The 13,675-nt window shown below is 35.1% G+C and overlaps 1 protein-coding gene across 1 annotated transcript in view; it reads right to left on the minus strand.

The window, feature by feature from the left end:
- Positions 1 to 4,829: 4,829 nt before the first annotated feature.
- Positions 4,830 to 13,675, minus strand: part of RNF138 (ring finger protein 138) — a 37,129-nt gene continuing 28,283 nt past the window's right edge. The window contains exons 5-8 of the mRNA XM_075993571.1: positions 10,883 to 10,939; positions 9,982 to 10,090; positions 7,993 to 8,100; positions 4,830 to 5,015 (exon numbers count right to left, since the gene is read on the minus strand). Of these exons, the coding sequence (XP_075849686.1) occupies positions 4,947 to 5,015; positions 7,993 to 8,100; positions 9,982 to 10,090; positions 10,883 to 10,939 (343 nt within the window). The 3' untranslated portion in view covers positions 4,830 to 4,946. The remainder of the gene's footprint in view (positions 5,016 to 7,992; positions 8,101 to 9,981; positions 10,091 to 10,882; positions 10,940 to 13,675) is intronic.

Here is a 13,675-nt window from a genome sequence, read left to right on the forward strand (position 1 = left end):
GCCAAAGGTGACTCCCAAGCTTTTGGCTTAAGCAAGTGTTGGACAGTACTATAATTACTGAGCTTTGGAACAGGAGAGAACCAGCTATGAGAAGTTGGTCTTAGCTATTATGAGTTTGAGATGCCTGTGAGATCCCTGGAGGTACTGAACGGACATACGGGTATCAGAGAAAACATGCAGATGAAAATTTGAGATTGGTTAACATAAAGATGGTGGTCGAACCCTGTATGAATATGATCACTGATGTATATAATAAAGGATGAGAATCCTTGATCTCCTGATTAAAGTAAAGGAGGAGGACAGGACTGAGCCCTGAAGAACTCTTGACATTTAAATGCCCAGTCTTAGGAGGTGAACCAGCAAATGAGTCGACAGGAATCAGAGGAGGGCCAGGAGAGGATACTACACATGCCAAGAGAAAGCAGTATCTCGACCCAGCAAAAGTGAAGTAAGTACTGACTGGCTATGAGAACTCCATCTAGGAAATAAGGGAGTTTTCAGCATTAAAGTTCTAAAGCTACAAATCCTGGCTTCCATCTTTTCTAAGGAAAATATTTAACTAGAAAGAATGGCAGAGCCATTTTGGGGAAGACCAAAAAGAAACTGAAGCTCAAGATACATGAATTAAATAGCTGCTTCAGATGAATTCATATCTCTAGATCCAGATCCACTGCATCCTGGTGTAAGGATGAGAGTGAAACTTCATGACAATAACTGCTGAAAACATGTCATATTAAATCTCCACATCCATTGTATAGAAACCATGAACAGAACAAAAGGGGTACCTGTCTTCCAAGATCTATTTCTGCTAAGATTTGACCTTGTAAGTAACCACAGCATACTCATACTGCATTTCTTCCTTTCTTACTCTGTGCCTGTCTCCCTAAGTTTTCTTCTAGAGACAATGGGTTTCTTCACGTTAATTACTAAGAACCAAGCATGTTAAAAGTAACAGGGTGGGTTAATTTGTCATCATAACTCCTGGGTATTCATTTGGTTGAGAAATGATCATCAGCTGACTGTTCTTCATAAGATTATTCTAAAAAATGTTTTACTTAGAATTCCTCATTGTGAGGGATATATTTGTACTTAGAGACAAAGACAGTAATCTTACCACAAAGTTGAGGCTAGCAAACAGACTAAAAATGCTTTAGGTTCTCTATTTTTTTTCTTTTCTTTTTTGAGACAGTCTCACTCTGTTGCCCAGGCCAGAGTGCCATGGCATTAGCCTAGCTCACAGCAACCTCAAACTCCTGGGCTCAAGCAATCCTCCTGCCTCAGCCTCCCCAGTAGCTGGGACTACAGGCATGCACCACCATGCCCAGCTAATTTTTTCTGTATACATTAGTAGGCCAATTAATTTCTATTTATAGTAGAGACGGGGGTCTCGCTCTTGCTCAGACTGGTTTCGAACTCCTGACCTTGAGCAATCCGCCCGCCTCCGCCTCCCAGAGTACTAGGATTGCAGGCGTGAGCCACCGCGCCCGGCCTAGGTTCTATATTCTTAAAGGGAAAAAAGAATTTCACTTTCCTGACAGGATTTTACAGACTGAAGTAGGACTTTCCAGATAAAAATACAACTGGTTGATTTGTACTGGATACACAGTAATAAGGATAGCAGGCTCTATGCAAGCACTTTGTATATTAACTCAATCTTCACAAACCATAGAAGTGAGAGACTAAGAAATTTGTCCAAAACCACACAAATGTCAAACCTGCAGAATCATCAAAATCAGGCTGTCTAAGCCGGGTGTGGTGGCTCAAGCCTATAATCCTAGCACTCTGGGAGGCCAAGGCAGGCGGATCACTCCAGGTGGTCAAGAGTTCGAAACCAGTCTGAGCAAGATCGAGACCCCGTCTCTACCATAAATAGAAAGAAATTGGCCAACTAATATATACAGAAAAAACTAGCCAGGCATGGCTGCACATGCCTGTAGCCCCAGCTACTCGGGAGGCTGAGGCAGAAGGATTGCTTGAGCCCAGGAGTTTGAGGTTGCTGTGAGCTAGGCTGACACCACAGCACTCACTCTAGCCTGGGCAACAAAGTGAGACTCTGTCTCAAAAAAAACCAAAAAACAAAAAAACCACAAAAACCAGGCTGTCTGGCCCAAGAAACTAGACTATTGTTTTCAGGCTTGCAGTTTTCCAGTAAAGACCTATCTACCCTCTCTTCTGTTATCTGCTGCAACTCTTTTAGTTTCTATTCCTAGGTTTAGACTCTGTTCTCAGAATAGTCTTTACATACTTATTAAAATCTTGTAACTACAAAATCTCTTGAAAAGAAACTATCCAATGCACAGCTTACACAAAAGGTCATAATACTTAGCAAGCAGTTCCATAGGTATGACATTGTATTTGACAACACATTCTTATAGCCCTTATATCTTACTTAACGGTAATTTCTCCATATAAAGTGTTTATTAACCAACTAGTTTTCTGCGTGGCTGCTCACAAGGCTTGAAAATCTTGCTGCATGGACATTTCCTAAAATAGTTTTATAAGGTGATTAACATTTAAAATAGATAAAATAGGTTTATAAAGTTAAATCCAACATATAGCATCAGCATGTGGTAGCTTTCTCCTATCCACTTTTTTAACTACAAAATAAAGAGTTATCTCCTATGTCTTTCAGGGTGAGTTATGAGAGTTAAATGTTTGCCTCTAGACAAAATTTTAATTAGTCACACAAGTAGGAGAAAACCACTTTTAATTGAAAAATAAAGCAATACATTTCAAATAAGACTCTGTTTAACAACATAAACTGTAATTTGCTGAAACAGCTTTCATAAGTGGTATTGTGAAATTTAGGTATCAGAGTATCAAGAGTTTCCAACCTTTATCCTGACTTAGCTACAAGCAATATTAAAAATAAGAACTTTTTCCCATAAATTTAATTTCCATAAATTAAATCTCTATAGCCTATCCCTATCCCCAATGGACTGACAAAAGGAGAGATTTTAAACAATCATTTCTATAATGAGGAGTTCCCAGATAAAAGTAATTTTCCTTATAAAAAAGCTTATATGTGAGACACACAAAACTTAGTATTTAACTCAATTTCCACAAAACTTCAAAACACAATTTCATCAAGATGATCTTTACTACAATTTTCCTTTAAAGTTCTCAAATCCCAGAATGGTTTTAATTTGACATACTGGACATATTAAACTTTGAAAGAAATTACTAAAGTTATTGCTTTAAATTAGAAAAAACTATGGTCAAAAGTCTCTTTAAAAAGAGTTCATTATACAGATATTCTTACTCTTGTAACTGCAGAGAAAATGTTCAAGCACATAGTAAACATCACTCTTTTAAAATGACAGAACAAAAAGCATATGTTAAGATGTATGGCTTTTTTTGAGATTGTTACAACTATACATAAAGTCATTACTGTTTGATTGAAAAAGGCTTTTACAAAACTCCACTTCCAAAATTAATATTTTTATTAAATCAAGTTTAAAAAATGTCCACTGTAGAAAAGTCAACAAGGGTTTTAACAAAACCAAAATATACCTTTTTATACAATATATGTATATATTAGCAGCAAACTACTTCCAAGATTGTATGTTTAGTTATTTTAAAGAAAGCTTAAACAATGTATATTAGTAAAGAATGTCAGCTAATCCACTCTTCATCCTTAATTCTGTGATTTAGGCCTTATACAAAATACTTTATGATTCTTATTAATGAATACTAAGAACAAACCCAGGTTTGACTAAAAAGTAGCAAAACAGGGTAGCTGGTAGAATCTGTTTCACTACATCATAGTCATGCATTATCTTTGAGAATAACAAATGAGCACCATATAAATAGGTAATTGTGTGTCTGTGTAAACTCAATTTTTAAGGTGTAACAGCAGCCAACTAGATCAGTTAGCATGTGACTCTTACTTTAAACATTTTGATATATAAAATTTTAATCAAAACAGATGAAAACTTCAATCTCCTATTGCTTGTCCACTTTTAAAATCCTTAATAGAAATTCTGTATATAACCTGACAAACTGTATACATGTGTATACACACACAAAATGTATGTATATATACATATATATCTTTAGATTTGAATGAATTTCTAAACTAAGAAGAAGCTAAATTTCTCATTTAAATTTATCTGTAGAACATAGTATCACCAACTGAAGATTCCTAATACAAGTTTCATCTCAGCTAATCAGAAATACTGGCTACTGAAAATTCTGAGGTTAAGCTGTTATTCAGCTTACCATATTCCAAGTTTACAAATTAATAAAACAAGAGAGAAATCACCAATTGCCCATCAAAGAAATAAATTTTTTCTCTTGGTATTTCCTTCTACTAGCAGACCGAAAGTATCTTTACAATGAGCTTTAACTTTGTAAAGAGTTAAAATTATTACAGAAATCTCACTAGTCTTCAAAAATACTAAACGTTATATAAATACAATTTTCTTATAGTTGAATTCTTCAGCTAGAATCTGTATTTTAAAAATTTCCTTTGGATTGTTCCATTTAGTACTTCAAGTTTCTATTCTGTGACTCTGACAACTGGCTCAGATTTGTTAGGTTTATATCAATCACATCTTTCAGAATTTGCTACTGTGTGTTATCTGTGTACAATAAAGTAAATGAGAGGAAATGTACCAAATTTCAAAAGCAACATAATGAAAAATTCAAGAATATGTAATATAAAAAAAGAAAAAGTACAACAGGGTTTCCCTTTTCACCATTACATTAGTGAAATATAATCCATTTTTGCTTTTAAAGCTAACGTCATAACTTTCATTTTTAACTTATCAAGACGATGAAGTTTTTAGATGGCCTACCTTTATTTTTCAATCAAAAAACTAAAACAATAGACTGAATTACTTTTATTAATATACACATCAAGTTATTGAAACAGTGACTTCATGTAGTTTTCCCCTTAAAGATGGCACTTGCAGGTACAAAGATGTGGAGATGTATAACAGCCTTCAGATGTTTACTTGAAAAGATTCTTCAACAGCAGTTTGATACTGGGTTTCCTCATCTAGCTGAAGATTCTAAACACAATAACATTAACATGTCAACAGGAAAAATATAACTCAACTACTCAGTACTTTGCCTGATACATTACGCTTCTTGATACACATTATACACACTCAAAACAGTTTATGTAAAGCATATAGTATCCTTTAAAATACAAGATTTAGCCAGGGATGGTGGTATAAGCCTATAATCCCAGCTACTTGGAAGGCTGAGGCAGGATGACTTGAGCCCAGGAGCTCAAGACCAGCTTGGGCAACACAGCACGACCCCCATTTCAAAAAATAAAAGATTTAAATACCTGAACTTTAATAAAAAATTAAGTTCACTTATAATTATTTAGGAATAACTAATAGAAAAGATAAGCAGAGAATGAAATTTGAGTTATAGCTCCTAATGATAAGTGATTAATCAAAACTGCAGACAACTGTAAAGCTAGGCATGGTGCTGTGAGCCTGTGGTCCCAGCTATTCAGGAGGCTATGGAGGAAGGATCACTTGACCCTAGGAGTTCGAGGCTAGCCTGGGCACCTGGGCAACATAACAAGACCTCATCTCTTTAAATTAAAAAAAAAAAAAAAAAGTGAACTTAATTGTAATGCACAATCATAAGTGATACATTTTCTGTCACCTCTAGAAAAAATGCCAAATGTCTGAAAGTAAACTAATTTTAAAGAAAGTAAGTCACGGCCGGGCGCGGTGGCTCACGCCTGTAATCCTAGCACTTTGGGAGGCCGAGGCGGGCGGATTGCTCAAGGTCAGGAGTTCGAAACCAGCCTGAGCGAGACCCTGTCTCTACCAAAAATAGAAATTAATTGACCAACTAAAAATATATATACAAAAAATTAGCCGGGCATGGTGGCGCATGCCTGTAGTCCCAGCTACTCGGGAGGCTGAGGCAGTAGGATCGCTGAGCCCCGGAGATTGAGGTTGCTGTGAGCCAGGCTAACGCCACGGCACTCACTCTAGCCTGGGCAACAAAGTGAGACTCTGTCTCAAAAAAAAAAAAGAAAGTAAGTCAACCAATTTTGAGAACTTAAGACTTACATCAGCCTTGGAAAGGCTAAGTTAGATGGCAAATTTAATTCTCGTTTGGGCAAGGGTATTTGTTCCAGGTATTTTAATAAGTTAAACACCATTTATTCATTTATTTAACAAATATTTATTAAATCCTTGATAGCTGTGCTAGGTCAAAGGATTATAAAATCCATAAATCCCAATCCCTGACCTACAAGGTATTCATAATCCATTGTGTATAAGGTAAAAACAAGCAGTGATGGTCTTGAATGAATTTTAAATACTTTGTGCAGGGGCTGGGGCAAGAACCATGATCCAGAAGCCAAGCATTATAAATAGACTACAAATATACAAAATAAACACATATATGGATAAAAAGTATTTGAATATATAAGAAAAAAGAAAACAAGTATTTACTGAATTATGAGTTGAGAATAAATGGCTTCATAATCATAACATGAAGCTCAAAACTATAGCTCACTCAATCTTAGTTATAAAACTACTCCTTAACTTCAAAATTTCTATTTGCTATCAATTTTATGTCCTATGGGTTTGCTTTAAAACATATCAAGGCTTCTACTTGACAATCTCAAATAGTTAAAACTACATATTTTTCTATGGCAAGATAAAACAATCTGACAATTAGATCCAAAGTGGCCCACAAAATATATTTTTGTTTTTCCAAATACAGTTCTCCAGACATAGTAACCTTTCTTACAATGAGAATCTATAATTACTTCATAAAATAGAGTACACCTGAATTTTACATGCATTTGAATTGTTATCTCTTGAAATAGGAGACTAAAAAATGCAAATTTCACAAAAATAAAAAAATATTTATCAAAAATGATGTAAGCCAGGTGCAGTGGCTCATACCTGTAATCCTAGCACTCTGGAGGCCAAGGCAGGCAGATCGCTCAAGGCCAGGAGTTTGAAACCAGCCTGAGCAAGAGCGAGACCTCGTTTCTACTATAAATAGAAAGAAGTTAATTGGCCAACTAAAAAATATATAGGAAAAAAAAAAAAAACTTAGCCGGGCATGGTGGCGCATGCCTGTAGTCCCAGCTACTCAGGAGGCTGAGGCTGAAGGATTGCTTGAGCCCAAGAGTCTCAGGTTGCTGTGAGCTAGGCTGACACCATGGCCCTCTAGCCTGGGCAACAGAGTGAGCTCTCAAAAAAAAAAAAAAAAATGATGTAACTTCAACATTGGATAGCAGAGAAAAATTTCAACATTAGAGGGCAAGATTTTATTCATGCCATTGTGAGAATTTCACATATCTGTGCTTACCTAAATTGAAAAACAAGTGGCATTCTTTGTAGGATTAATCCTAAGGTGTTTTTTTTATTCTAAGGTTTTAATTACACTGAAGTTGAATAAGATGCAATTTCACAATCAATAAAACAGAAGTTATCACTAATTTTAGAACAAATTATCACAACCCATTTGGGAAGTAGAAATTAACACTACATTTTTCTTTGGGGATCCATTTTTACATTATATAACTCCCCTCACCCTGTTAAATAAACTCAGCCTGGCTTTGCTTGATAATCAAGTTCTCTCATTTTAAAAAATAATGTGTCTCACATGCTAGATGTGAGAAATTATACTGGGTTTAACAAGCAACTTATACTACATGAGAAATACACCCTCCTTCATGTGTTACACCAGTTTTACTTCTCATGTAGGTAGAATTTTCTCTTAAATCTAGACAGTTTTTGTATTAATCATCATTTTGTTAATCTGGGGGTTTGGTCTTCCTCTAGTAATTATTTCTCTAGTACAGGAGGTAGAAAGTAAATTCAATTTGTACCCACTTCTACAAACCAAAGGTAACCAGTATTATTATTAAAAACCAAAGACTTGCTTCATATCCATCCAGTATGAAACAATTTGCCTCAAAACCCAAGTCTAGATTGAAAAGTTAACCTAACGTGAATATTTAAACAGTACTTTCTTAATCTTGAAAAATTCACTTACCACGAATTCTCCATAATCAAACCGATGTCTTTGATTTAGATGACTAACAAAATTTCTAGTAATCTGGCTAGGATCTCCCCAAGGAAGAGACACACAAATAGGACATGTCTATAAGAAATTGATTTAAATTAAAAAAAATGAAAACAATAGTATGTTATATAATTGAGTAATTAAATAACACAGGCTTATGTTATCAAAACATCTAAATGAAAAGCATTTCTAAAGGCCAAGTTCCATGACTAGATCATTTCCCAACTAAAGTACCTTAGCTAAATGACACTAATATAACACAATATAATAAAAGGTCTTAGACATTCTACTACTTAAATCTCCAATTACACAACTGTAACAGAAACACCATATCCAGCTTTTAATACCAGTTGTAATAATTATCACTGTCTACCACACACCCAGTATATAATCTCATTTGATCTACAAAATAACTATAATTATTAGCTTAATTTCATTTATAAGTAAAATGAAAATGAAATAAATTACAGAATGCACTTTAAGTCATATCCTTAAAGTTTTAATTAAAGTACATCTTAGGGCTGGGTGCCCTGGTTCACACCTGTAATTCCAGCACTCTGGGAGGCTGAGGTGAGAGGATTGCTTGAGCTCAGGAGTTTGAGACCAGCCTGAGCAAGAGTGAGACCTCATCTCTAACAAAAAAAAAAAAAAATAGAAAAATGAGGCGGGCCTATGGACGCATGCCTATAGTCCCAGCTACTTGGCAGGATGAGGCAGGATGATCGCTTGAGCCCAGGAGTTTGAGGTTGCTGTGAGCTAGGCTGATGCCACGGCACTCTAGCCCAGGGAACATAGTAAGACTGTCTCAAAAAAAAAAAAAAAAGTACATCTTAAAAAGTGAATGATTCTAGCCCAGGCAACAGAGTGAGACTCTGTCTCAAAAAAAAAAAAAAAAAAAGTGAATGGATGACATATTGAAATAATATAAAAGAAACTTTAATAATTGAACTCTAGCCAGTGTTTATAATATATTGAATATTATACAGAAATGAAAAAAACATGGTAATCCAATATAAAACTACGTAAAATCTGTTAAATATGAGAGATTTCCTTGAGACTTCTTTTGTACTCTGTTTATTTAGCTATAACCAACCCCCTCTAATAAGCAAAGTAGGTGGGGTATGTCTTCTTAGGTGGTATGAGAGAGTTTAAGGTTATCCTCAATAGCTATTGGGGAATATTCTTTCACAATTTTTTCTAGTACATTCATTAAAACAGCTTAGAAATTCTATAATTCTTATTGGTAACATTTCCTTCTATTCTTATTTCTGAAGACAAAATATATCAAAATGTTTGGTTGAAAGGGAAGTTCTCTCTCCCAGGTCAGTTTCTTCTGTTCCATCCACAGTTGAAACCACTTATCTGTGAAACTCATATTCGAAATGAGTTCTAGCACCATCATCACAATGTTGGAACCCTGCACTCAGCTGTATCTCCCTCATTCATCAAAAAGATCTCACCACTTTCTTAGACACCCTCAAAAAATGTAATTAAAAAAATGTATACATCAAAAAGAAAAGTGTGATTATTTTCCTTTCTTGCTTTATGCATTCATATGCTAGATTCTCCAAGGTACAATAAAAAATAACTACTGACTTTATTCTTACTTATAGGTATTATCACTTGTAGCAGATCCACCTGACTGGATCCATTTGTCTGCATACCCAATACAATTAGATTCTGCAATTGTTAAGGAATGAGTCCCCTGGTTCACTCATTACTTCACTCTTCTCCTACATTACCTCAAAATAAGTATTTCTCTTTTTATAATGAGTTGCTGGAATTTTAAATATCTCAATTTGCTTCATAGTCATCAATCATTTGTTAACAAAAATCTACTTGATTAATAATGCCCCATCCAAATTTAAATCAACTACCTTTCCTCGTATACACGAGGTAAAATAAGTGTTATAGCAGGCTTTAATCTAAGCAGAAGACTGTTTAAAAACATGTACTTACCACAGGAACTATCTGAAATAGGTGATTACTGTTACAGTGATCCAGTAAACGCTGTCTGGTAAAATTTGATTCTTGACACAGGGGACACTTAAAGGTGGGATGCCCAGAACTATAAAACAATTTTAAATGAGGCATATTTAATTCAAAATAATAGTGACCAATCACCACTATAAGTTTTTTTAAAAGTTATAATTATCAAACTGTTCAAAGGTTCTCTCATTTTGAAAACATTTTCAACAAATGATCTAGAACAAAGGTTCCCAAACCAATCTCAGTTTACAGTACTCTTAGTGTTCCCAGTTAATTTTTTCATGGTGTCTCTAAGGCCAAAACAAAAACAAAAACCTAGCCAGTTGCATTTATTAAGCAGTTAGGTCAAAATTATAGTCATTTGTATGATGCCAATAGCTATCATGTGTGTCCTTTGAATTTTTAAATATCCTGTAGTGTCCCACAATTTGGAAATCCCTTATCTAGGAACTTAAAACTTTTAACAGTTTTATCAATATTGTATTTTTAAACTATCCCAGGCACTAGGAATCTAATATGCCCAAAATTCGCAAGGAAAAAAAAAAGAAAGAAAAAAAAAAACAATGATTACCGGAATGAAACACTTCAAAACATTTTGAGGATCACGAATCACTGGGTTTTAATACTTCTGAATGTCAGCAAGAGACATTTCAGCATTGACAACTCTACCAGAATTACACACAGCAGAAACCTGACCACCAGTAAACCTTTCTAATCCGATTCACAAAAACAGCAACTGCATTGCCATTTCGAAACTGCTAACTTCTAGCACTATGCCCGGTGATTTAACAGAATTTTGAAAAGTTTAATTTCAAAATATTTGATAAAGTGATGATATTTACTAATGTAGCAGAATTATTCAAAAGCTTACCTTGTATTCTCTTGGTAACTTTCTGTGTTATCAGATGTGGATGTTTCACTTCTATTACTTGAGAAGCACAGAGGGGGGGGAAAGTTAATACCCCAAAGTAATAAAGCACATTAACTTGAACCATTAATGAAGATTAGTCTAAATTTGTTTTAAAAGTCTGAATTTCAAATAATTCTAAACCATAAAATATTTAATTACTTTCCAAACAAATTAAGTCTGTTTATTAAATTCTCATTCATGTCCTTTAAAATGTATGTGCAATTACAAAAGCATAGAGAATTTTAAAGAATTATGTTAAATCCTATTCCTCCACCTCTACCCCAGACTAGTAATTTTAAATGCTGGAGTAGACTCAATTCTGTAAACTTCTGTTTGTTTCAGACATAGTCTTACTCTCTTGCCCAAGCTACAGTGCAGTGGCAACATCATAGCTCTCGTCATTCTCCTGCCTCAGCCTCCCAGAATGCTAGGATTATAGGTGTGTGAGCCACTGGGCCTGGCTTCTGTGAAATTTTTGACTAGTAACTAGAATATGGTTTAAGGTTATGGCCTCCAAAGGAGAGTAGGTTCCATAGAATATTTGGATTTTTTTTTTTTCATTTGTTTTTTTGACATGGGGTCTCATTCTGTTGCCTTGGCTAGAGTGCAAGGGTGTCATCATAGCTGACAGCAAGCTCAAGTGATCCTCCCACCTCAAACTTACAAACAAGAAGGACTAATCTGCTACTACACCTGGCTAATTTTTGTATTTTTTGTAGAGACAGGGTCTTGCTATATTGCTCAGGCTGCCCTCAAACTCCTGGCCTCAAATAATCCTCCCACCTCAGCCTCCCAAGTATTAGGATTGTAGGAGTGAACCACCGATTGAGCCCAGGGAGTTAAGAAAATATTTGAACATTATGTTTATATCCTACCCCCCCAAAAGGAAATAAACTAGGTTTCACTAACATTTACTTATAGAAGTTGATATCTTCACTTGTACCCTATGCCAGAATCATGTGTCAAAGGAATATTAGAAGAATCCTGTGGAAAGAGTAGACACACTCCACATATGATCAACACTTGTGTGCTGAAGAATTTTATCAATCTGGCCAATTTTATAAAAAGCAAGATCCTTTAATAGTAGAAATATTTGTTTATTTATTTATTTATTTATTTTTTTTGAGGCAGAGTCTCACTCTGCTGCCCCGGCTAGAGTGCCCTGGCATCAGCCTAACTCACAGCAACCTCAAACTCCTGGACTCAAGCGATACTTCTGCCTCAGCCTCCTTAGTAGCTGGGACTATAGGCATGTGCTACCATGCCCAGCGAATTTTTTCTATATTAGCTGAAGGCGGTGGACTGCTCGAGGTCAGGAGTTCGAAAACCAGCCTGAGCAAGAGCAAGACCCCGACTCTACTATAAATAGAAAGAAATTAATTGGCCAACTAATATATATAGAAAAAAATCAGCCGGGCATGGTGGCACATGCCTGTAGTCCAAGCTTCTCAGGAGGCTGAGGCAGTAGGATTGCTTGAGCCCAGGAGTTTGAGGTTGCTGTGAGCTAGGCTGACTCCACGGCACTCACTCTAGCCTGGGCAACAGAGTGAGATTCTGTCTCAAAAAAAAAAAGACTATTAAACCACTATTTATAGCAGATATTAATCTGTTCAGGTAAAGGTGGCATTTTCACACCATGAAGACTAAAACCTTGTGTTTTAAAACAAACTCAAACATTGTAGAGCAAATTTATTAAGGGATGTTATATGAATTTGTTATGCAAAATAGCATGTGTCACCTATTTTTTTAAATCTTATTATCTAGACATTAAACTTGATAGCAGATTTTTCTAAACAGTTTAAAAAATCTTCCAAATAATACAATCACTGGGTTTTGAATGCATCCTTTAATAACACTGTCAACTTTTGATTGGTTTGTAAGAACTATAACATCATCAGGGATGTTGAAAATTTCAACAAAAGCCTTTTTGATATTAGTGAATGGGACTAAAAAATTTAGTAATTTCAATCTATGGCATACTTCTTCCATTTGGATCTACATTTTTTTGTGTAGTAATTATCTTTTCCAGCCATGATAGTCATCAAAACCAAGCATCAAAATAAAGTGAACTTAGATCCAAATCTCCGAGTTACTATGTCAAGTGTTAAACCAATATATATATATATATATGTATGTATGTGTATATACACATATATAGTGTATAATCAAGTGTTAAACCAATATATATATATATATATATATATATATTTTTTTTTCCCCCCTATGGGAAGCTGAGGTGGGAGGATCACTGAAGGTCAGGAATTCGAAACCAACCTGAGCAAGTGCAAGACCTCGTGTCTCTACTAAAAATAGAAACAAATTAATTGGCCAACTAAAAATATATAGAAAAATTAGCCTGGCATGGTGGTACATGCCTATAGTCCCAGCTACTCAGGAGGCTGAGACAGGAGGATTGCTTGAGCCCAGGAGTTTCAGGTTGCTGTGAGCTAGGCTGACGCAATGTTTTTGAAAAATACAAATGCCTAAAGACTCTAAACATCAGAATATCTGGGAATCAAGCCAGATATGTATATATATTTAAAAGTCCATAAATGATTCTGACTTGAATATAACTACTTAATGAGGAAATCTTAAATCCAGGGTAATATCATCATGGAACAGATGTCTCTCTATATATATCTGTATATGTAAACTGTGAAACTCTAAGAATATCTATGCTTTCCTTCGGAGGGAAAAAAATAAATACAAATTTAAAAATTAAAAAATGTTTTAAAAGAGTATCTATGCTAAAAA

This window comes from Microcebus murinus, chromosome 17 (assembly GCF_040939455.1).
Source record: "Microcebus murinus isolate Inina chromosome 17, M.murinus_Inina_mat1.0, whole genome shotgun sequence".
Lineage (NCBI taxonomy): Eukaryota > Metazoa > Chordata > Mammalia > Primates > Cheirogaleidae > Microcebus > Microcebus murinus.